Source organism: Terrapene carolina, unplaced genomic scaffold (assembly GCF_002925995.2).
Source record: "Terrapene carolina triunguis isolate 2854851 unplaced genomic scaffold, T_m_triunguis-2.0 Scaffold42, whole genome shotgun sequence".
NCBI lineage: Eukaryota > Metazoa > Chordata > Testudines > Emydidae > Terrapene > Terrapene triunguis.
The window spans coordinates 32,939,209-32,962,958 of NW_020664393.1; the positions used below are offsets into that span (position 1 = coordinate 32,939,209).

The 23,750-nt window shown below is 42.3% G+C and overlaps 1 protein-coding gene across 2 annotated transcripts in view; it reads left to right on the plus strand.

Annotated features, from left to right (window-relative positions):
* The first annotated feature begins 5,202 nt into the window (after positions 1 to 5,202).
* LMBRD1 (LMBR1 domain containing 1) overlaps positions 5,203 to 23,750 on the plus strand; it is a 244,472-nt gene continuing 225,924 nt past the window's right edge. The window contains exons 1-3 of one of the 2 annotated variants that reach the window (XM_026654807.1): positions 5,203 to 5,286; positions 6,683 to 6,859; positions 15,350 to 15,410. In XM_026654807.1, the coding sequence (XP_026510592.1) occupies positions 5,227 to 5,286; positions 6,683 to 6,859; positions 15,350 to 15,410 (298 nt within the window). In that variant the 5' untranslated portion in view covers positions 5,203 to 5,226. The remainder of the gene's footprint in view (positions 5,287 to 6,682; positions 6,860 to 15,349; positions 15,411 to 23,750) is intronic. The other variant, XM_026654799.1, reaches the window with a different exon arrangement.

Consider the following 23,750-nt stretch of genomic DNA (forward strand, 5'->3'; position numbering starts at 1 on the left):
GGCCAGAGCGCCGGGGGGAGGGCGGCGAGCCTGGCCGTGGCCCCGCTCTCCCCGGCGGCCGGAGCGCCGCGCCGCCCCCCTCCAGGTGCCGCCCCAAGCACAAGCTTGGTGGGCTGGTGCCTGGAGCCGGCCCTGGGTTTGACCAATAGAAAAAAGAACTAATTCCGGAATGGCCTGTGCTATATAGGAGGTCAGACTACATGATCACAATAGTCCCTCTGGCTTTATAATTTATGAAAGCATAATTTTAATCTTTTGAAAACTTAACTGAATAACCATAGTACCTATTAATCGTTGTTCTCCTTGATTATGCAGACATTGATTCTATCCACTTAGGTCTCTAATCACAAAATCTCCACACCACAGAAACTGTCAAAATGTGTCACTGAGTCACCCCTCAATTTTTGTGCTAGGGAAGGAATGAGCATGTGCTGGCACTGGGAACTCCCCCTCTTTGGGAGGGGGAAGAAAGAATGTACAGGCTGCCGGACACTAGCAGTTTCAACCTACAAGGAAACACTATACCTGCATCCCCACCCACCCACGCACCCCCTCCCTCCTCTGCTAGTCTCCATATGGACTGTGTTTCTGCTTTGCCTCCAACAAAACCAGAAACTAGTAGGCAAGGGCAGAGTAACAGCAGATTTGTAAAAATGGTGCTTCCTTGCTGGAGAATTACAACAGGAACAGTATACAGGGATGAGATAAGCAACTGAGATACAGAAGTGGGTGTGAGTGGCAACTTTGTAATGTATTTGTTAGTTTGTTTTCCACAGTGATGTACATACAGTTGCCTGCTGCAGAATCTGACTGTTTATCACAGAATTTTGATTTTCAGTTATAGGCCTTACTAATATTGACTACATTAATGTACTTTTAGCAGACATACAAAAACTTATAGCTGTATGGAGGTGAATGTTTTGGAGATGTTAAATCAACAATCAGCTTTTTATATATGTCTAAAGGAATCAGTTACTGGATATTCTTACTAGTTATTTTGTTCAGGCAAAGAATTTGAGTTATGGGAAGAAGATACTTACACACTGGCATCTTGTGACCAAAGATGACTCCTTATGGTTTAAGTCCAGGGCACTCTTCCCAGGACATTTTTTCTAAAGCAGAAACCAAAGTGTCATTACATTCTTCTTTCTCAGGTGCTTGAGCCTCTCTTATCCCCAAAAGTTCCTACACTTCTGAATGTATGAATTGGCGTAATTAATGCTTCTTATCTTGTTTCTTTCATTTTGACTTTTTTCTTGTTTTCTCTTCCACCTGTTGTCTGGTGATTTTTTCCCGCTAATTTCCTCTTCTTTTCCCTCCACCATCCTATTTCTTTTGCCTCTTTTTTTTCTTTCACCTTGTCTAGTACTTCTTAACCCATGATTTCTTTTCTCCCTTTATCCTGTTATCTTTGTCTTCTTCATGTTGTCTAGCTCCTTTCTTTTCAACTACCCATTAGTTCTCTATTTTCCTTCTCTTTTTCCCTGTTTTATGTCTCTTCTCCTCCTCTTATGCATTCTCCTTTGCTTAATTTGCCCTCCCTATCTCTGGATAAGGCAAGTGGAAATTATTATTAATATGCCCCTTCACCAGGAATCATCACCCCACAGCTCTCTCCTTTTGTTTGGTTGGGTCTTCATCCTTGTGCAACTCCCTTGACTCTAAGCACTGGCAATAAAATGATGCAAACAGTGTGAACAAGTGCTGTGAAGGTGAGCACAGAGGAGTCACTAATGTTGGAGATAGCTTGGCAGAATCGATGGGTTTTCAGAAGTTTCTAAAATGAATGGTTTAATAGGACTAATTGACACGCAAATATACCTTGCAGCTTCAAGTGCTAAATTCACCAACCCAAAGCTAGAGGGCTGCCAGAAATGGAAATGATGTCTGTATACTCTGCTAGGACTGGAGTCTGATGCTTGTAAGTTTTAGTGGCAGTCCCACAAGGTTTTCACAGACTGCACCATTAGGAAGGAATGGCATAGTTTAGTACTGTACTTCTTCAGATGGGCCAACTCTATTCCTGTTTGCTATTATTTATTTATTGGACAACAGTGTGCTCAGTGCTGTTTAGAAGAAGAAAGTCTGCTCTGAGGAATGTAGACTATCACACAATACAGTATAATACAGATGCATAAAAGTTGTAAACTCCTGCTTAACAGTTGATAGTCATTGAAGAGTTGCACGAATATAAAAATGACAAGAAGTTCAAAACTGCATCAATAGCCACTCCGACCCCTGCCCATATGCCAGAATCTTTCTGAATCACCACCTCTTTCTCCGCTCCTAATCACACCCTCTCCCACTCCACTAGCCCAACATCTTCTGCTTTATTTCTCCCCTCCCTATGTCCAAACCTCCCCACTTAACTTTTTCCCTGTCCAAAACACTCCAGGATCACATCTCTACCCACTCCCTAACCAACTCTCTGTTGGATCTTTCCCCCCTATCCGATTGGTGCCTCCTTCATTTTGGCCCAAACCTTCCTTCAGTACTTCCCCCTTTACTCCACTCTCCCATGTAAAACCATCTTGTATCTGTGACACTTCCCTCAGGGAACTTAGAACTGTATGGCCACTGTGTTACTCCTTGGCCTCAGCTGCTGTTAACCTGTATGTCTGCACCATACCACTCCAGTTTGTCTGCCTTGCCAACAAGCTCCTCAAGACTTTGCCAGTCAAAACTTTGCCTTGCAGGTAACAATCAGTGAACCCAAGTTCCCCAGAGACCTTTCCCTGCAGTGCCCAGTTCTTCAGAGAAATTATAAAATTTGCTGCCTACAAAGAGACAGAGGACACACCTAACTGTTAATTTGGCAGATGGCTCATACTTTACTTCAATATAATAACACTGAGATGGTTTTGTAATAAAACAAGAATAGATGTATTAATAAAGAACACAGATTTAAGTGATACCAGGCAAGAATAAAATAAATAGAAAAGGCTGGACAAAGCCAGACAAAACAAAAATAATACACTATGATGGGGTCTGTAGGTAAAGCCCTGCAAATCCACAGATATCTGCTTTATATCCGCAGATATCTGCATCCGTGGATGCAATTGTATTGTTTACCATCCTTGTGAATTGGATGGAGATTCAAATTTTTGTATTGGTGCAGGGCTCTAGAGCAATGGCTCTCAACTGGGGGTCCATGGCCCACTGGGTGGCACCAGGGCTGCGAGCTTTAGCCCTGCGGGGGCACCAAGCTCGGGGCTCGAGGCTTCAGTGGGGAGTGCTGGGGCTCAAGGCTTCAGCCATGCAGTGCCCTGCAGACCCCTGAAACCTGGGAGCCTCCCACTTGAGAACTGCTGCTTTAGGATGCTGGTGTGCATATATATAAAGTTCTAGTGCTTAGAACTTAATTCTAGCAAGCTATATCTTTGCCTAAAACAGTTTGTCACTTATGGGAAAGTATCAACAGCTCCTGACCTTCAGGCTAAGAGGATCCACTGTTCATAAGCTCAGAAATTGCTGTTCCCTATGTCCCCTAAGTGAAGGATAGGTAAGGGATCCTCTCCCTTTCTTTTATAATCCAGTGAACATTTGAAGTGTATTCCTTTGAAGTGTATTGCCAGATAAAGTTTTTCTCCCCTCCTGCTTGTGCAGATGCTATGCTGTCTCCCTCCTACTCTGGTCAATTTGCTGTTCCTGGTGGAATTCTGCGCCACTGTGCATGTGCAGAATTTATGTCCCCCACAGATTTCTTTGCTTCCCTGCAGAAAACATGACTTTCCGACGGGGACGCAAATGAAAGCCACAAGAGCCGTCATGCGACCATTCCCAGCAGTATGTTTTGGGTGCCCAGGGCAGCCAACAGAGAGGTAAATCACTGTGGGGCAGGCGGTGGGCCTGAGGAAGACCTGACTGGTGGCTCCTATCCTGCACCAGACTCAGATCCTAGTCCTGGCTGGACTAGGGAGGAAGGGACTTTCTTTTCCCTTGCATGGTATCTGGGGCTGGGTCAGCCCCACCCCTAGATTTCTTCCCCAGCTGCAGGAAGCTCTGCAAACTCCCCCCACCCGCTTCCTGCACCCATCACTCAACTGCAGGGGGAGGGAGCTGCTCCCCCATCTGCTCAATCCCCATGCATCTAGACCCCCCTCATACTCAGACCCGCTCACTGAACCTCACCTCCCCCTGCACTCAGAACCCCCCTCCCAGATGAGCCCAATACCTGGACCACCCCGACAAGCCACCTGCACCCAGATCCCCACCCCACTGAACTGCAACCAGCTGCACCTTGGTCCCCACCCCACTGTGCCCCACTCCCACAGCATCTGGACCCCCCCGCTGAGCCTCTCCCCCTCCCCCACCCCCACTGAGCCCCAACCACCTTCACCTGGACCCTGCTGCAGAGTCCCATTACCGTTGCACCCAGAACCCCCCAACAAAACCCTGTGCATCCAGATTCCCCCCGCACCTGGATCTTCCACTGAGCTGCCCGCACACAGATTATCCCACACAGAACCCTCTCAACCCTCACATGGATTGACCCCTGACAATAAGCCCCTCCACACTTGGATCCTGCCTTGCTGAGGCTGCCTGCTCACACCTGGTGCACTTTGCACAGAGGGGCAGCACCCTGGAGTATTATAACTGGGGCAGGCCCGGACCTTGTGCTGTGTCACGGTTGGGTGCAGCCTCACTGCTGAGTTCATGTCCCCTGGGGGAGCTGCACAGTGATCTCCCACCTCTGTGCAGCCAGTGGCCTGTGCTCCCCACTGCCATGCTGGGGCCTCCACATTTATTTGACCAATATAATTTGCAAAATTTTAAAATATTGTTTGCAGAATTTTTATTTTTTTGGTGCCAAACGCCCTCAGGAATAATTTGCTCAGGTTGGAAGATATAAATGAACGTCCATTGTCTCTGGGGACGGAGCCACTGCGGGGCGGGGGTGGAGGGATTCCCCGGCTCGGCGGCTTCTACTGCGAAGCGGGGTCGGAGAGGCTGCCGGGGCTTCTGCCGGGGGTGGGTCTCGGCGGCGGGGAACACCCAAAGAGAGACTATTTTCCATCTCCCCTAGCCGAAGAGCGCGCGGCCGGAGCGCCGCCCTCTCTTCATTGGCTGCTGGCTTAATGACGTGCAGCTCGCACCACTAGGAACGATACGTTTGTGCGCCGTGGGTTGTTTAGCGGTTTCCATAGTAACTAACCAGGCCCCGCCCCTTTAAATAGCTCCTCCCCGGCGAAGGGGGTGGTGCTGCTGCTGTTGCCGGAAGTGAAGATGGCGGCGGCCTCTTCGGAGTTGCTCACGGGCTGGTGCCTTTTCGGCCTCTCGCTGCTGGTAGGAGGAGGCGGCGCGGCGCGGCTCCACTGGAGCTTCTTCCCCTTTCCCGGGTTGGCCGCCCTAGGCTCTGTGAGGCCGCAGGCTCTTGCCTCCCGTACAGTCTTTGGCGGGAACGGGTTACCACACGGTGCCCCCTCCTCGGGTGCTTGGTGACCGGGGTAACGAGCGCTCCCACCCCAGCCCACTCATGGACCCTCGCAGCATGTGCTTCTCAACCACGCCCCTAGTGTCCGGGCTAACGGGCTCCCGCAGGCCCTTCCCTCCTTGCTGTCTCTGGGGTTAACTAAGTGGCCCTCACACTTCCTCCCCCCACTGAGGGGATAACAGCTCTCCCTCCATCCCCTTCTCCTTGGGGTCTGGGGCTACCGACCACGCTCCTGCACGCCTCCCCTTGGGGTCTCTGGTTCCTCTAGGGGTAGCCAGCGGAGACAGGCTGTGCAGGGGTCCTGTGGCAAAGCAGCATGTGGTCATGTAATTACAGACTGTACCCTAAAGCACTGAACTGAGGTTTTCACAGCAGCCCTAATTCCAGCATGTCCTAACTTTCAAATGCCTGACTTGGCAGTCTTATTGCTGGTCATCTTGGGTGTAATTTCATAACTTAAAAAGAGAGAGAGAGAGAAACTGGAACCATAGTGGCCATCAGTTTGGGTCATCAGCAGGTTTTGGGTTCTTAGATCCCCAGCACAGGCCTTTGCCTCTTGAACAAATGGAGCGAAAGGTAGCAGCAATAGTAGGCTATCCTCCTTTGGGGGGGGAGAGAACAAACTACCCATGGCTCGGGCTAGCATTTGACTGGCCTGGCTGGTATTTTTATGGAGTTGCCAGAAAAATAATTTAATCTGTAAGGGTTTTTTTGCGTGGGTCTAAAGATTAGCATTATTATCACAAGACACTGGCATAGCTAATGTTAAAGGTTTTTCTGTCCAGCTAAAGATGCTGCAGTGTTCCCACTTATGCAGTTTAACTGATAATAGATAAAACACTATTGAAAATCCAGCTGCTGTCTGCCCACCAACATGCAAGTGCACTGTGTGGGCGGGGAGAGGAGGGGTGTTTGAGCCATGCAAGAGTGAGATGTGTGGTGTTATCAATTTTATTTGTATGTGTTTTCTCTCTAGATACTAGTAGCGGCTGTTGAAGGGGGTTGTTGAGTTGCTTTGTGCTTGGGGTTGCATCGGGCTTGTCTTGTGGGGGTATGTGTACCATATTTTTTGCATTTCAAAGGTGGTAACCCTACCCCTAGCAGATGTTAGTCACGTTTAATGCACAGCCAGAAGATGTTCTGATATTATGGTGATGAGAGCAGTTTAAGTATCTATATAGAATAGAAATTTCTGATATTCTTGTGCTGAGCTGCGTTATGGTATCTATCTTTTCTTTTGTATTTCAGGCTATTCTGGCTTTTTGCTGGGTTTATGTGCGCAAGTACCAGAGTCGACGAGAAAGTGAAGTAATTTCTACCATAACAGCTATTTTTGCATTGGCAATTGCACTTATCACATCAGCACTTCTGCCAGTGGACATTTTTCTAGTTTCATATATGAAAAATCAAAATGGCACATTTAAGGTATGAACTACTTAGATATTGGCATTCAGTAAAATATATGTTGCCAAAATTGCTATGTCTTCCCTCTCCGTTTTCATTATCTCTTCATTCTGAGTTATCAAACTGTCATATTTTAATGCCTTATTTCATTGTTGGAATTTTTGTCTTGGAAGAAGAATACTAGCATTGCAAACTAATGTCATTTACTTCTAAAATAGATTTCATCCTCATAACTTTGTAATGTAAACCTACTGTTCTCTCATTAAAATATTATTACCAACTTTTATAACCTACACAAGAATAGTCTTGTTTAGGTGCTGGAGGGTTTATTCATTTAACACTGCATAAATAGAAATGAGGAGAAACTCCTAAATATTTTCTGTAGATCATACTATAAAATAATTATTTATATTTTTGTATAATATTATAAATATACCCAAAGAACAGAACAAGATGTATCTGTCCAAATGAGCTCTCAGTCCAAGGCCTTAAAATACTTAAATTAGATTGACTTAGCTGCCTCACTCAGGGCTGTGAAGAACATTGTTCCCTGAGCATCGTAGTTAGTTTGAACATACCCTTGGTATAGATGTGGTTAGGTTGATGGAAGAATTCTTCTCTTGACCTAGCTATGGCCTCTGAGAGATGAATTAACTACATCAACAGAAACATCTTCCTTATGGCACTACAGCCGCACAAATTTAGCAATTCAACATGTTTTAATGGTTATCAACCAGTTGTTAGGAAAATAACCAAATAATACAAATTAAAAACATGGTTAAAATCAGTTATTTAAATCATGGTTTCCTGCTTGCTGATTTAGTGATTTAAATCACCAGTTTTAATTGTCTTAAATAATTTCCCCCTGCTGCAAAGATTGCTTTTGTACACTGCCTTACCATATTTGTCTACCATTTATTTTTAATCTCAAAGAACACATGCTCTTGCATACATTCATATGGGCGTTATGGGTAATCACTTCAAAGGTTGTCAGATGCTTTACACATTTACAGGGTGGACAACTTGCAACCATGCTACTGTTTCTTTGGTGAATCAGAACTTATCCACACAAAGAATGTATAATTAATGTTGAGATTTTAAACTGACATGAACATTTTCAGTTAAGGTTCTCCCAATGGGAAAAGTCTTCCACCTTTGTGCATATGGATTCTAATTAAGAATAGACAAAACAGTTTTCATCTGCTTTGCTTCTTCCTTCAGACGTGTTCTTGTAGTCCTTACCTTGAAAAGGAAAAACACTTCCTTAGATTTTCCTTGCCTCTGTACCATCATCCTATTTCTAACAAACAATTCATCTTCAAAAGTCTAGAACAAAACATGTAAAAATGTGGCTTTAATACAGTTATAGTATCTGAAATTATGATTTGATTATATGGAAATCAGATTTTCATATAAAATAATTGAAGTAATTCTGGCATAAACCAGTTGAAGGTGTTTCTGACCCTTTTGGTTGCTCTTCAAGATCATTTTATTGTAAAAACTGGCTTTTTCTCTGGAATTAGCAGCTCATAAGCTGTCCCATGTCATGTCCTCAGTTTTCCATAATTTTTGGTTTAGAAAAATACCAACTACCATATGTACTCATTCATAAGCCAAATATTTTTGGTAAAAAAGTGACGCATCAAAGAGCAGGGGTCGGCTTATAAACGGGTCTACACCAAAATTTGATGATTTTAAACTCTATGGAATCCTTGAATTGAATATCTAATACACTGTCGTTTTGTTTACCTGGAGCCCAGGCCTGCTAGCGGCTCTACCCTAATGGGCCAGGATCCAAAGTTTGCCAACCCTGAAAATATAGGGTCGGCCTATGAAAGGGTCATACAGATTTGCTATTTTTACCTATCCATCTGGAGCGGAGGGGTTGTCGGCTTATAAACCAACGGGCTAATGAACAAGTATATATGAATAAATGAACCTTTCACTGTGTCTTGAAAGTTAAGAACATAAGAACGGCCGTACCGGGTCAGACCAAAGGTCCATCTAGCCCAGTATCCTGTCTACTGACAGTGGCCAATGCCAGGTGCCCCGGGGGAGTGGACCTAACAGGCAATGATCAAGTGATCTCTCTCCTGCCATCCATCTCCATCCTCTGACAGACAGAGGCTAGGGAAACCATTCTTTACCCATCCTGGCTAATAGCCATTAATGGACTTAACCACCATGAATTTATCCAGTTCTCTTTTAAACACTGTTATAGTCCTAGCCTTCACAACCTCCTCAGGTAAGGAGTTCCACTGTTGACTGTGCGCTGCGTGAAGAAGAACTTCCTTGTATTTGATTTAAACCTGCTGCCTATTAATTTCATTTGGTGACCCCTAGTTCTTGTATTATGGGAATAAGTAAATAACTTTTCCTTATCCACTTTCTCCACATCACTCATGATTTTATATACCTCTATCATATCCACCCTTAGTCTCCTCTTTTCCAAGCTGAAGAGTCCTAGTCTCTTTAATCTCTCCTCATATGGGACCCGTTCCAAACCCCTAATCATTTTAGTTGCCCTTTTCTGAACCTTTTCTAGTGCCAGTATATCTTTTTTGAGATGAGGAGACCACATCTGTCTGCAGTATTCGAGATGTGGGCATACCATCGATTTATATAAGGGCAATAATATATTCTCAGTCTTATTCTCTATCCCCTTTTTAATGATCCCTAACCTCCTGTTTGCTTTTTTGACCGCCTCTGCACACTGCATAGACATCTTCAGAGAACTATCCACGATGACTCCAAGATCTTTTTCCTGACTTGTTGTAGCTAAATTAGCCCCCATCATATTGTATGTATAGTTGGGGTTATTTTTTCCAATGTGCATTACTTTACATTTATCTACATTAAATTTCATTTGCCATTTTGTTGCCCAATCACTTAGTTTTGTGAGATCTTTTTGAAGTTCGTCACAGTCTGCTTTGGTCTTAACTATCTTGAGCAGTTTAGTATCATCTGCAAACTTTGCCACCTCACTGTTTACCGCTTTCTTCAGATCATTTATAAATAAGTTGAATCGGATTGGTTGGAGGACTGACCCTTGTGGAACACCACTAGTTAACAGATTCTGGCATTGATAGACAATGGGATAAGTAGATGGGTGTGGGGAATGTTAAATGACTGACAATTTCTTAAAATCCAAGTACAACTTTTAGTTTAAAAAAAAAAAAAAAAAAGCTTAGTTCACCAGAAGCCTCTTTGTAAGCAGAAGAGGGACTGGTAGATTGTATTACTTTATCATAGGACAATGGAATTTTAAAGGAAATGGAAATAATAGACACAATTTTTAATTACTAATAACTTGCATTGTACTGTACATGCAATCTTCTCTATAGAAATATACCTTTGTTCCTGTACATAACTTGCATTTTAAAAATAATTAAATTGACAAAGCAAACTTTCTGTTATTGTCTCCTGCTGTTATTGGTACATCTCACGTTGCTGCTATCCTCCCTGTTGCTCTCATTTAGCAGAGAACTCAGCTGCTACATATGGAGATTATCTGGTAGAATGTAGATGCCAAACTGGAATATCTTTCTAACAGGGGCATATGATTCTGTTGCTGTCATCTTAATTCCTGGTTACCTCTCCTTCAGGATTTTTGAATACCATTGACTGATGGCTAAAATTGCAGTTGTTTGTGGCTAATCCGCACCAGGCTGATTTGGTGCTTGCTATTGTGACCTTGTTTCATATTTTCTTTTGACATACATTTACATTACTTTTGATAAGACCTTTTTCATATCCTCTTTTAAGACTTTCATGAGAGCAGAGAAGTGCTTCACTGTAACCATATGTTTAAGTTAACTCTTCATTTCCCATAAGAGCACATAATTAATTAAAAGGAGTGCATTCATTTTTAATACTTGTTTAAAAAAAGCAAACGATGCATGAGAACTTTTCTATCACAATTAAGTACTTTTTTATTCTCTTTATATAAATCAGTCCCAAAATCCTATCTCTGCCATGATGCTTAGAAATTCCTACTCTAGCATTGGTTGGGCATGTTAGGATTTTTTCCACCCTAAACTCTCCATTTTATTGCCTCCATGAGAAGCACTTAACTCAGGAATGTGCTCTCCTTATTTGATCTGCCAGAACCCATATCTGTTAAGCTTTGCAGCATGTGTGAAAGGTTCTTCTCTGACATCTGGGGAGGAGAATGGGTAAGAGTATAAAGGGTCATTGGCTGGCATTTGGTAATTGGATCCTGCCCCAAACTTGGTTATAATTGTGAGATAATAAACTTAATGTGAAGTTTATTTTGACTTACTGTGAACTTTAAGATTTATAAGAAGTACACAATGTGGGATAGATGTTTCTATTTGACAAATAGGTGTCAGGAAGATCCTTGCTTAAGGAGACTAATACACAGACTGTCTTAATCCCTTTTTTTATAACTACTAACCTATAACACGAGTAAGGTCTCTGTAAATGATAAAACCTTACTGAGGAAAACTGAAAATTAATAAACAAGCCTGAAACTCAAATTCTGGAACATTGACTGTTTGTGCAGGGGTTGATGAAATTGAGGATCTTTATTCCCAGAAGTGTGGGTTTTAGACATCTTAGGTCTATCTCCTTGTTATAATTTTTAGGGCTTGCCAAAACACACACATTGTACCATTTGACTATACTAGTACAGTTAAAGCAGTATAATCCCTAGAATAGGAGCCTCCAAGCAGCAGCCCAGCCAGGAGTGAGGAGCCTGGAGCAGCAGTATTTCAGCTGCCCAGATTTCTTGTCCATTTCGTGGCTCCAGCATGGAGCTGTGAAATTGACAAGGCAGCCAACAGCCAAGGTAAGTAAGGCAATGTCAATACAGACACCTCCTCGCCCTAACTCAGTGGTTCCCAAACTTCAGCAGCCCGTGAACCCTTTTCACTAAATTATGAAATCTCGTCAACCCCCTCCTAAAAATGAATATTTCCAGGGATTTAAGTTTAAATTTCCTCAGTGTGATGGATGCGCTTGCTTTGCTCTGCATAGCTCTTGGAAGTCCGGAACCACTGGAGAAAGATAGTCTCAGGTCTGGTTCGGCATCAAGTCTGTTTCTGTATTTGGTTTTCAGATGTGCATACGAGGAATACTCTTTCTCGCATAAGTATGTTGTTGAAAATGGTAACAACTGCAGGAGCTTTTTCTGCCAGAAGGGGGTACTCGTTTCTTAAACTCTGCCAAAAGTTGATCAATGACAGATGTCTGAAACTCCTTTTCAGTTCGTAATCACAGGAGATTTCAATCAATTTCTCTTTTTCCTCATTGTTCAATATCTGTGTTGAGAAAGTGGTATCATCGAAAGGGTTGCAAATCCAGTCATTCCCGCTTGACACAGCTGGAAAGTATTCCCTGAAAGTTGTGCAAAGTCCTTTTAGGTGTGCAGTTATATTGGTTTTAGTGCACTGATCCAACTGAAGTTTATGTTCTGCAGGAAGTCATGAAGATTACTGAAACACTCAGTTTGATTGTTTTCCAAACAACTTTCCCAGAACTGCAACTTCTTTATCATGGATTCAACTCGTTCTTGCACATTGAAAACTGTTATATTGAGACCTTGAAGAGATAAATTTAGGTCATTAATTCTTGGAAAGGGTGGCTGTTGAAAAAAACTAGGACTTCCGTTCTAAACTCAAACAAGCGCACAAGGATTTTGCCCTGAGAGCCATCTAACTTCAGTATGGGTCAACAGACAATTGTGTATACTACCCATTTCTTCACAAAGTATGTGAAATATTCTGGAATTTGTTGTCCGTGATTTTATGAAATTCACCACTTTCACTGCATTGTCCAGCACTTCCTTCAGTTCCCCAGGCATGCGTTTTGTTGCGAGGGCTTGTCAATGGATGCTGCAATGAGTCCAAGAGACTTTTGATGCAACCTTTTTTGTTCGAGCTACAAATCCAGTATGCTTCCCCGTCATTGAAGTGGCCCCATCAGTGCAAATGCCTAGGCAACGAGACCAATCTATTTCCTTTTCTGGAAAATATGCATTAGTCAGATTGAAGATATCTTCTCCAGTTGTACGTTCTCCAATGGTCGGCAAAACAACAAGTTGTCTTCAACCAGACCTTCATTCACATAACTTACAAACAGTAGCAAAATAGCTAGATTAGCTACATCAGTTGATTCATCCAACTGTATAGCATAATATGGACTATTTTTCACTCTCTGTACAATTGTGGTCTCTACATTATTTGACATGTCATTAATTCTTCGTGACAATGTATTATTGGACAAAGGTACCATGTCAATCCTTTCTGCAGCCTTTTCTCCAAGCATGCAATGAACTACTTCTTTTATACGTGGACCAATCAAGCTCTCTGCTATGGTATGGGCTTCTGATGCTTTTGCTACTCGGTAGCTCACGCAGTATGATGCTTCAAGTGCATTTTCATTATCAGTACTTGCTTTGGATATAAAACTGGTAATGTCACGTTTCCTCTCAGCTAATTTTCACTTGAAAAAATCAACAGGCTTGTTGATGTGTGCAGGATGCCTAGTTTCTAAATGGCGCCGAAGTAGAGAAGGTTTGAGGCTGCTGTTTGCTAGAACATCATCACAAATCACATACAGTGGTTGTGGACGTTCTTGATCACCAATGCATGTAAAGCCATATTTTATATAATCGTCATATTTTCTTTTCTTTGTGTAAGTGACTTTTCAGGGCCATCATAATCATTAGACTTAGATTTTCCACAGTGTGGACTTGAGGAAACGCTAGCTGATTCTTGCGTCTTTACACTTTCCTTTTTCAGCCACTTATCCATTGAACTTTTGTGTACAAAAGTTCTAATAACAACACAGAGAGACTGCTAACAACCAACAAACTGGAAAATGAGAAGATTAACTCAAGTCTCACTGAAGCAAAACAGCACTCCAGAGAATGACAATTACTGAGGCACCTTAACACTGCTACACGGGCTACAACGTGCTTCCGGCTCGTTTGGCTCGCAAACAGCTTTTCTTCTGCTACGAAGTCTGTCCCTAGGAGGGTGTCCTGCGAGGGACAAATTAGCTTGGACCACCTCCCATGTACAGCGTGGCCCCTGCTCACTCTGCCCTCCATAACAACTTCCCCTGTCTGACAAGGACAGGGGTCCGAGCTGCCACATGCGTGCCTGGGGTCTCAGCTGCCACCCTGCCCACTACAGGGCTCAGGCTACTGGCCCCGCGCCAGGGTCTGGGCTGCCGGCTCCGCACTCTGTAGGGCTCCTGCTGCTGGACCCTGTTGACTGCCCCAGTCAACTGAGCTCCACTGAGCTCATGCTGCAGGTCCCACTGACCCCTGGGGCTCGGGCTGCCACCCCCAACTGCCCAGCCCCGCTCTCCCCGGGGCTTGGGCTGTCAGCCCTGTGTGGAGTACTGGGGTTCGCTCTCCCTGGGGTTCGGGCTGCCGGCCCCACCGGTGCGCTGGGGTTCGGGCTGCCGGCTCCCCCGCTCTCCCTGGGGCTCGGGCTGTCTGCCCTGCAACCAGGTCCCACTTGCTGCCCCCAATGCCTGAGGTTCTCTGGCGAACCCCCTGTAACGTTCTGCGAACCCCCAGGGGTTCGCGAAACCCAGTTTGGGAACCGCTGCCCTAACTACACCGACATAAGTGCCTCTCTTGAAGGTGGAGTTGTTACATCGTGTAGTAGGGCACTTACATCAGTGGGACAAGGCTGTAGTGTGTACACTGACATAACTAGGGCTACATAAGCTTCCTTACATCGACCTAACTGTGTAGGGTAGACAGCCTACTCTGCCTACATGGTCAGCATACTATGGCTTAAGCAGATTTTGAGTCAGTTCTCATACCTAGTTTTTATATTTAGCATCTTACTTTAAAAGTTTTTAAAATATGAAGGACTTACCACATATTTGGGCATATTTTTCTCAACATTCAACAATAATAAACCCCACTGCTTCTTCCATTTGCCTTTAAGATGGAGGTTAAGTAGCCAGTGCAGTTGGTCTGCCTGTCTATAGGTTTCTCCTGCAAAATTACTCATTACCATATAAATATGACCATAAAAGTGTACTATGGTAGATACCTGACAGATATATAATGAAAATGCTCTTTGATATCAAGTTTTCGATTATAAGTATCTTTTTATATTGATATTTTTCTTTAATTTTGAGTAGAGTTGTTCTGTGCTGTCTGTTATATGTGGTATTTAGATGCAAGAATATTATGTAACTCAATGATCAAAACAAATATTAATAACTAGGGGCCTGTATAAATGCCTCCGTAATGCAGAATGGTAACCACACAGCCTTTTTACCATGTCTATGCTTTTTGTATTCAGAATTGTAAGTCTGAGTCTGTTCAAATTGTTCTTCCAGAGCTGTAAGAATTCAATTGATTGAATTCCTGTAAGCCACCAAGAACAAAATCTCATGCTTCCCAGTTCATACACTTGACAATAGGAAAATATTTAGGATTTCAAAAATGTGTTATATGGATTGAAAGTGTTACTTTTGTGAAATAAGTTACATATTTTTTCCCCCCTTCAATCTTCCTAGGAGTGGGCTGATGCTAATGTCACAAGACAAATTGAGGACACAGTACTATATGGATATTACAGTGAGTATTTTTAAAACTGCTTCTAAAATTAGGATTTTCTACTGTGACTGGATCATATGTTGATACCTTCTAACTAAAATATTGTATTGTAAGCTAATTTTCAGGGGGTTATAACTAAACTGAAAACTCATGCTGAGATAAACCTTAGTTCTGTCTACAGTCAAAGCTTTTGTAGACCTTTTTCCCTTTTTGTAAATTAAAATTGCAGTTTGCTTATTAAAATGCAATCTTGGGGGCTTCTGCATGTGGGCTTAACATTCCCATCACCGTCCCAATGACAAAATGCTTAAGACTTGGCTAATTGGCGTATGGACCTATAATACACAATGTGGACTATTGTTAATACACATTCATAGGATAGACATTAATGAGTTCCTTAGGGATTTTTTTTGGGCCCTACTCTTGTCACTTTTTTAGCATGTAGCATGGTATGTCAAGGTTTCTTACAATTAAGGTAATGTGAAGTTTTCCTACTGTACATAACTCAGTGCAATTTTGTTTTTATATTGTAATGCCTATGGTATGCAAGACCATTCACTGTTCAGACACTGCCTAAGGACTGTATCTACTTCTGTAAATGAGCAAAAGGGTGGTGACCCTAAACAAAATGAAAGCAAGAAAACCGTATTAGATCAACTTCTAAACTTATTTTAAAATGTGGTTTCTGTTGCTTTTGAAATTTAAATTTTTATAGAAAGTGTTGGACCCATCTCTACAATCTGTCCTTCTTTCTAAATAAAATATTTATTCATTGGAATAATGTATAATGTTATCTAGCACAAAGTTTTAGTGAAAATAACTATCCTAGCATTGTGTTGAACTCAGTATTCAAAACCAAAGAAACAAACACCTGTCAGGGATGGTCTAGATCAGCGGTTCTCAAAACCGGTCTGCCGCTTGTTCAGAGAAAGCCCCTGGCGGGCCAGGCCGGTTTGTTTACCTGCCGCGACCGCAGGTTTGTCCGATCGCGGCTCCCACTGGCCACGGTTTGCCGCTCCAGGCCAATGGGGGCTGCAGGAAGGGTGGCCAGCACATCCCTCGGCCCGCGCTGCTTCCCGCATCCCCCATTGGCCTGGAGCGGTGAACCACAGCCAGTGGGAGCCGCGATCAGCCGAACCTGTGGACGTGGCAGGTAAACAAACCGGCCCAGCCCGCCAGGGGCTTTCCCTGAACAAGCGGCAGACCGGCTTTGAGAACCACTGGTCTAGATAATACTTAGTCCTGCCATGAGTGCAGGGGACTGGACTAGAAGGCCTCTCTAGGTCCCTTCCAGTCCTATGATTCTATAATCTGACTCTATGAAATGATCATGTGTTAGGAGGAGAATATGTTCAGTAGTTTAATATGTATTATTAATCCTTAAAATGTATTAAAGACTAAACACATGCAAGAATAGTGAAACTCAGATTTGTTTTCTGTGGTCTGGGCAAAGTGTGTGTGGTCTCTCTTTTTTTTTTTTTTTAAAAACCAATATTAAAAAATATAATTTTAAGACTGAATTTCTTCTTTTGAGGGAGAGAATACTCTTGAAGATATGTTGCAATGAATTGTGCTAAATTTTCATTGAATTGTAAGGCTGGGCAATGACACTAGTACAAATATACCTGGTAAATGTATAATCACACTTTTGCATTAAAGTGGAACCTAACGACTCAAAACAACAATATTTAGTATGTATATTGTACTTTCAGAATGTGAAAGTCACTAACATTCACTAATGTTTTGCAACAAGAAGCCTATTTTACAATGAAGATGCCAGAGAAAATCAAAATGCCAATTTTGGGTAGTCTCAATCTGCAGTCATAGAAAGCATTCTGATAAGTCAGATAGTACTGCTACAAAAGCGTCAATCAACATTTATTTAAAAAAACTTCAGATCCCCACTTAGAAAAGGAACGCCTATCCTCTTGCCATTGTTTTTAACTTCTTGTTCACCTCAAAACAATAATACTGCTTCTCTAAATGAGAAATATCAGATGGCTTATCTTGAGAAATAAATGTGATGCAGAATACCATATTAGAACTTTGAATACTTTACCAGACTAAATAGGTAGTCTGTGCCTTCTGGCTTCTGTATATGATATAACTGACTCCTTAGGGCTTTACTTTCACGAAAATAAAATCTTGGGTTTTCCTTGTCAGTTCTATGCAGTGATACTTTATTGATTTGATAAGCTATACAAATATGGCTACTTTTTTATTTAAAAAAACAAACAAACGTATTCTGCTTACTTCTTGGATACCTTTTGTGGGAGAGGGGTATGGCTCACCCAGCTAGGTTACATGCTGTTAAGGGTTTTTTCCCCTGTGTTGTACTTTCAGAACAAAGATTGCACTACAGTACTCGTATGAGGTGAATTGAAAAATACTATTTCTTTCGTTTATAATTTTTACAGTGCAAATATTTGTAATAAAAATATACACTTGGGTTTCAATTACAACACAACACAATACAATATATATGAAAATGTAGAAAACCATCCAAAATATTTAATAAATTGGTGTTCTATTGTTTAACAGTGCGATTAACTCAAAAATTAATCATGATTAATCATGTGAATTAACTGATTAATTGACAGCCGTAATATAAAGACACAAACTTGACACCACTCAGATACAGACCTACCTGCTATCAAATCTTCCTCCAGTTCTAGGTCTACCTTGGAATGCCTGTTTGAAATTTATAGTACTAAATTTTGGCATTTTCTAACGAAAAAACATGTAGTTGAAAATTTCCCAATGAGTTCTAGAACTTGCACAGTTGAAATCAAAGGCACTAGGGCTGAGCAAAAGTTCATTAGGATTGGAGCTTTGGCTATCCATGCAGGATGGTTTGTCCAGAGCAGCAGTTCTCAAACTTTGGCAACCTAAGGACCCCCATTTTGATTTAAAAATTTTCCCTGGGGTGCTCAACTCCACTTAGCCGTAAGGCCCTGCCCCACTCCTTCCCGCCCCTGCTCCACCCCTGCCCCTCCTCTTCCCTGCCCCTCTTCTCTCTTCCCTTCTCCCCCCCCCCCCCCAAAAGCGGCTCCTGCACATTGCTGAGCAGCTGTTCCGCGGCATGCAGGAGGCACTGAGGGGGAGGAGTTGATCATCAGGGCTGGAGGCCCCGGATATGACCTCGCTAGATTATAGTAGTAGTATTTCTGGTACAGTAGCTGTGCCTTAATCCCCATACCAATGTTTGTGATCTTCATTAAGTTTTCCTTAACTTCTCTGGACAAATACATGTTGAGGGAGATCTTAGTAATTTGCTAAACAGGGGAAATGGTTTAATTAACTGTGTACAGCTGCTGGATGCTCTAAATCAGTGATTTTCAAACTTACTTAATTGGGCCCCCCTTCCTGGTGTCTATAGTTGTTTACCGCCACCCAGCTCTGAAGGTAGAGCAGAGAGCAGCTGCTGCTGGCTGGGCACCCAGCTCTGAAGGCAGCACCGAGCCAGTAGCAGCACAGAAGTAAGTGTGGCAATGTGAAAAGTGATATGTCATTACTTTTAACAGCAGACTTAGTGCTCCATTGCCACCCTTACTTCTGTACTGCTGCTGCTGCCACCCCGGGGCTGACAGCTGGAGCCCAGGCTGCCTCCTGGTGAGGGAGTGGAATGGTGAGAGAAGAAGGAGAGCTTGAGCCCAGGTGGTGGAGCTCCAGCTGTCCTCTTTATCCCTGCCTCCTGGGTGTGCATGGCCCTTCTGCATGAGCCCCAGCCACCCAGGGCTGACAACCAGAGTCCCCGCTCCCCCCCTCCCCCCCTCCCCCACAGATTTAGCAAAGCAAAAATTCCTGTTGACCGCACATGAATGCCAAAACCTTCAGAGCTATTGGACTTCAATAATGGCATATATATAAAACCCTAGTTTGTCAATTTAACGGAATACCTAGCACATAGAATTACAAATATTTAATTTTAATAGTGTTGAGTTTTCAAACTGCATAACACTTTCATTTATTAGTAATTTTGAAGAACTAATTCTTTATACTCATCAAAGAATAAGTATGAGAAGCACTACTGAAAATGGAGGCTTAGAGCTACCTTTTCAAACATTGCTACATGATAGCATTAGCCTATAGGTATCATCTGCTTTGAAGTGTAATAAAGTTGATACTACCTCAATTTAATGTACACCTTTTTAATGCCATAGCACAGTTTTACCTCCAGATGGTGGTAGAGATTTACATATTGCATTAGCTGTATTGTTTTTCTTTTACTGTTTTGCATTTAGTCAGATTGCTAAGGAAATAATGCACATTTTTGTAACTTTTGCCTGTACTGAATTCAACAGTAATACATCATTTCTAGCAAAATATATGCACATAGTCTAAAAACATAGTCAAATCACATTTGACCATTTTCCTGATGTGCTCTGAGTACAAGAAAATGTAATAGCCTTCATAACTCATAACATTCTTTAGCAAATTTCCATGAAATATGACTTAACAAATGAGTTTATGCATCTTGTAAAATAGCAGGTACGTGAGGTCTAGGCTTCAAAATGAAAAACCTAAAGTTTCTTCCAAACTAGGGTACCCTTTGTCATAACATGCAATGCTCGTAAAGTTTGGTATACAGTGCAATGACAGCAAAGTTTTATGTTAATACTGCAGCCAAATGCTAGTGATGCTGCTGATGCATAGCCTCCTCATTCTTATTTGTGAAGTGATTCATGGTATGAGGGCCTGATTGTGAGACTTTGAAAGAAATTGTGAGGAAAGACACGAGTGAAATTAATGGAATTCCTCACTTTAATATCTCATGTTTTTTAACTTAATGTTTTGATCATCATGGACTCTTTATATCCTGTTGAGGAAGGAAAACCAAGCAACCCTTAAGGTTTCCTGTGCCTACTATAATACAGATTTAACATGGATGAATAGTAATTGGGAAAAGCTTGCAACGAGAATTTTTAAAATTTGTGTGTGTGGGGGGGGGGAGGGGAAGAATCACTTTCCTTGAATCGTATACAACAGCAGTCCCATCAAATAATCAAAATGGAAATATAATTTCTAGTTCTCCTGCCATGATGTTATACATCGTAATATGCCTATATCTTGGGGAAGAGCATTTTATAGTTGCAAGGCCATCTCCGTGAAGATCCTACTTTATATAATCAAGATTATATAGTAATCTAGTAAACACTTTTGCCCCAAGTGCGGATAATAGAGAGTAACTCCATATTGGTCCAATAGTTAAAGTTTTAACAGAAGTACGTGGTAAGAAGCAGTGGAGTGTGGGTCATGTGACTGAAGGCCCTTGAGGCTGTGACTTTGTGTTTTGCATTACCTCTAAATTACAAAGGAAGGCACCGGTGTAACCTATTGGGGTACAAATTAGGCTGAGTAGCTGTCACCCTACCCTCTAACCTGGGGTGCCTTTTACAGTGCCTTGCTACTGTAGCCTCCAATCTGGACTGCTCATAAACAGCCTCCACCATGTTAATCACTTCCAGCTATGTCTGTGTGTGCTTCAGATAGTCAGCCACACCTTGGCTCTTACTAGCCTTGGTTATGCTGCAGGGTGACCCCAGCACACTCCCAGTCCCAGATCTTCCCCCCCCCCAGAAATGTATGTTGTGTATTGCCCAGCCCTCTCCTGGACAGTGCAAATATATTAAGTTTGTTATTCCTTTAAGGGAATATGCCATCTTATTATTTTAAACAATTATTCAGACACTTAATAGATTAGATAAAACAAAACAACGTTTATTATGAATTACAAAGATTTTTAAGTACGTACAAGTAATGAGGCATAAAAGTCAGAAATGTTTATTGGTGCCTAATTTATCAATCAGATTCAAATCAAAATTTTCATACCCCATGCTTTCAGCAGTCTTACGGACCAAAGTCTTTAGGTCAAAACCCCTCCCCCAGAATCCAACAGCTGCTTCCCTTGTTTCTTCAGGCGCAGTGAATGCGATGGCCAGGGTGTCTGTCTTGTGGTGTCCGCCCTTTTCTTTTTTTTTTTTTTTTTTTTTTTTTAATAGTCCTGCCCTCCTCCTCTCCCCCCCGCCTGGAGAAGCATTTCCAGATGGGGGAGAGTGACAAGGCAGTCTGTGTGGAAGAAAACTCCATGCTGTTGTTTTGTGAAGATGTAGATCGGGGTCGGCAACCTTTCAGAAGTGGTGTGCCGGGTCTTCATTTATTCACTCTAATTTAAGGTTTCGCGTGCCAGTAATACAGTTTAACGTTTTCAGAAGGTCTCTTTCTATGAGTCTATAATATATAAGTAAACTATTGTTGTATGTAAAGTAAATAAGGTTTTAAAAATATTTAAGAAGCTTCATTTAAAATTAAATTAAAATGCAGAGTCCCCCAGACTGGTAGCCGGGACCCGGGCAGTGTGAGTGCCACTGAATCAGCTCGTGTGCTGCCTTCAGCACACTTGCCATAGCTATGTTGCCTACCCCTGTTGTAGATTTTTGCCCCTGCTCCCTTTCCTGCCAAAGAATGGCCACTTAGCTGGTAATGGTGCATCAGTTGTGTTTATACCTGGCTGAGGTGTCAGCTTGTTCTTTGTCTCTGAGGAACTGGTTTGGCTACTCCCTAGATTCATCTGGAAAACCTACTTTGTCGTGATCTCAGCTTATGTTTATAACTTCACATATAATGCTGCTATGTACATTTTGCCAGGATAATAGTGATCCGCAAATTGAGTTTTTAAATCTCTGACATGGCATACTTTGTACAAACATTATTTCAATAGCGAGTACGGTGTGAACACAGGGGTATATTCTATCATACCCTGCTAAAACGTATGCCAATACCACAGTCTAGAGGTTACAAGAGCATAGATCTGTGCCAAAATTTATAACCTGAAGAGGTTGCAGTCTTCAAATGCTCAGCAGATGAGAAACCACTTGGCAGGTACTAAAGGTTGGGATACTATATTTAGCTCATGACCAAAACTTAGAGCTATGCAGTGAGTCCTATCTGACCCATTTGGGTCATACATCATCAATTGGTAAGGCTGCCGCCAAGCAATTGAGGGCTAGCTCTCTTCTCATCTGATAACCCTGCAAATCTTTGATCCCATCAATACTTCCATGCTTAGCTGTTTCAAACTCAGATTTCTTGTAGTCACTTGGCTAGAGTGGCCAGACAGTGCTACGGAAATGGAGTTGCTGTGAACTGAAGACCCAATAATACAGATCTGAGGTAAAATTTTCAGAACTAACCACGTGTCTAAGTCCATCTTGAAAATAGAACTTAAAGCATGCTCAGATGGTACCCCGGGTGTTAGTGTGCTAGTCATGCTACCTTATCAAACCTCATAATGGCTTCTTGTAAATATCCAATACATATGATGAAATCAGTGCTGGCAGAATGCTTAGTTACCTGTATTCAGGTGTGATAGTTTTAAAATGTTCACTGGGCATCATTAAGTCAACTGATTAATGTAGGTTCTAAAATAGCTTGCTTGTTAATGTGTCACTTTGGGATTGGAAAGCAAACTGAGACTGCTTATCCTGTTTCGAAAGTGTTATACCCTCATGGGTGCTCTGAGTCACTAAAGGTGGTGGAGAGGAGAGGAAAAAGGTGAGATACCTACATAGTTCAAGGGTGTTGTTTGTAGTTGGTTTTCTCATTCTTTATTTCTCGAAGGACAGAAATTGTAACTGAATCTTTTAGGACTGTTGCTAAGTTTGAGGCAAATATTTGTTGATAAAAGTTACTTTGGTATTTCTGTCTTGTTGGCTTACACAAATAGTAGAAGACCCTGATTCTCTTGTGCTATATCTAAATAGCTATAACATGTGCACTTATGAATGAACTGTCACTTTATCTTTGACTTGTGTGACCTGGCTAGTCTAAACGAGTAAGTAGGCAAGGAAAACATCTAGTATGATGTGACAATTTTGAGGCACCTGTCAGTACAATTTATGAAACTACTGTATCATGGAAAGCCATTATGAAGTGTATACACAATTGCTTGACCGGTCTTGCAACAAGTACATACCAGACAGAACAATCAGGAGTTAGTAATTTTAATGACTGTGCTTTGATCTGACAATTGATATCCTAAGAGGTTGTGTTTAAGTTCTGAGAAGATACTTCCTCATCTTGTTTGAACAGAGGTGGGGGGAAGTGAAGAGTGTAGAAATCCTCCAAGCAGGACAAAGACAAAGGTGATCAAGCAGGAGCAGTTTTAAAAAGGACTCTTGGGGAGGGAGGGCGATGGAAAGTTAGGTAGAAGAAGAGAAGAGAACAGACTGGCCAAGGTCACAGTGGGCACACTGCAGGAGAAGACTTCATGTTTCAGAACCCAAGCCATGTACTGAAACAGAAGGTCAGGATCATCCAGGGCCCCTACCCCAAAAGATGATTTAGAGTGGTGAGGAAACT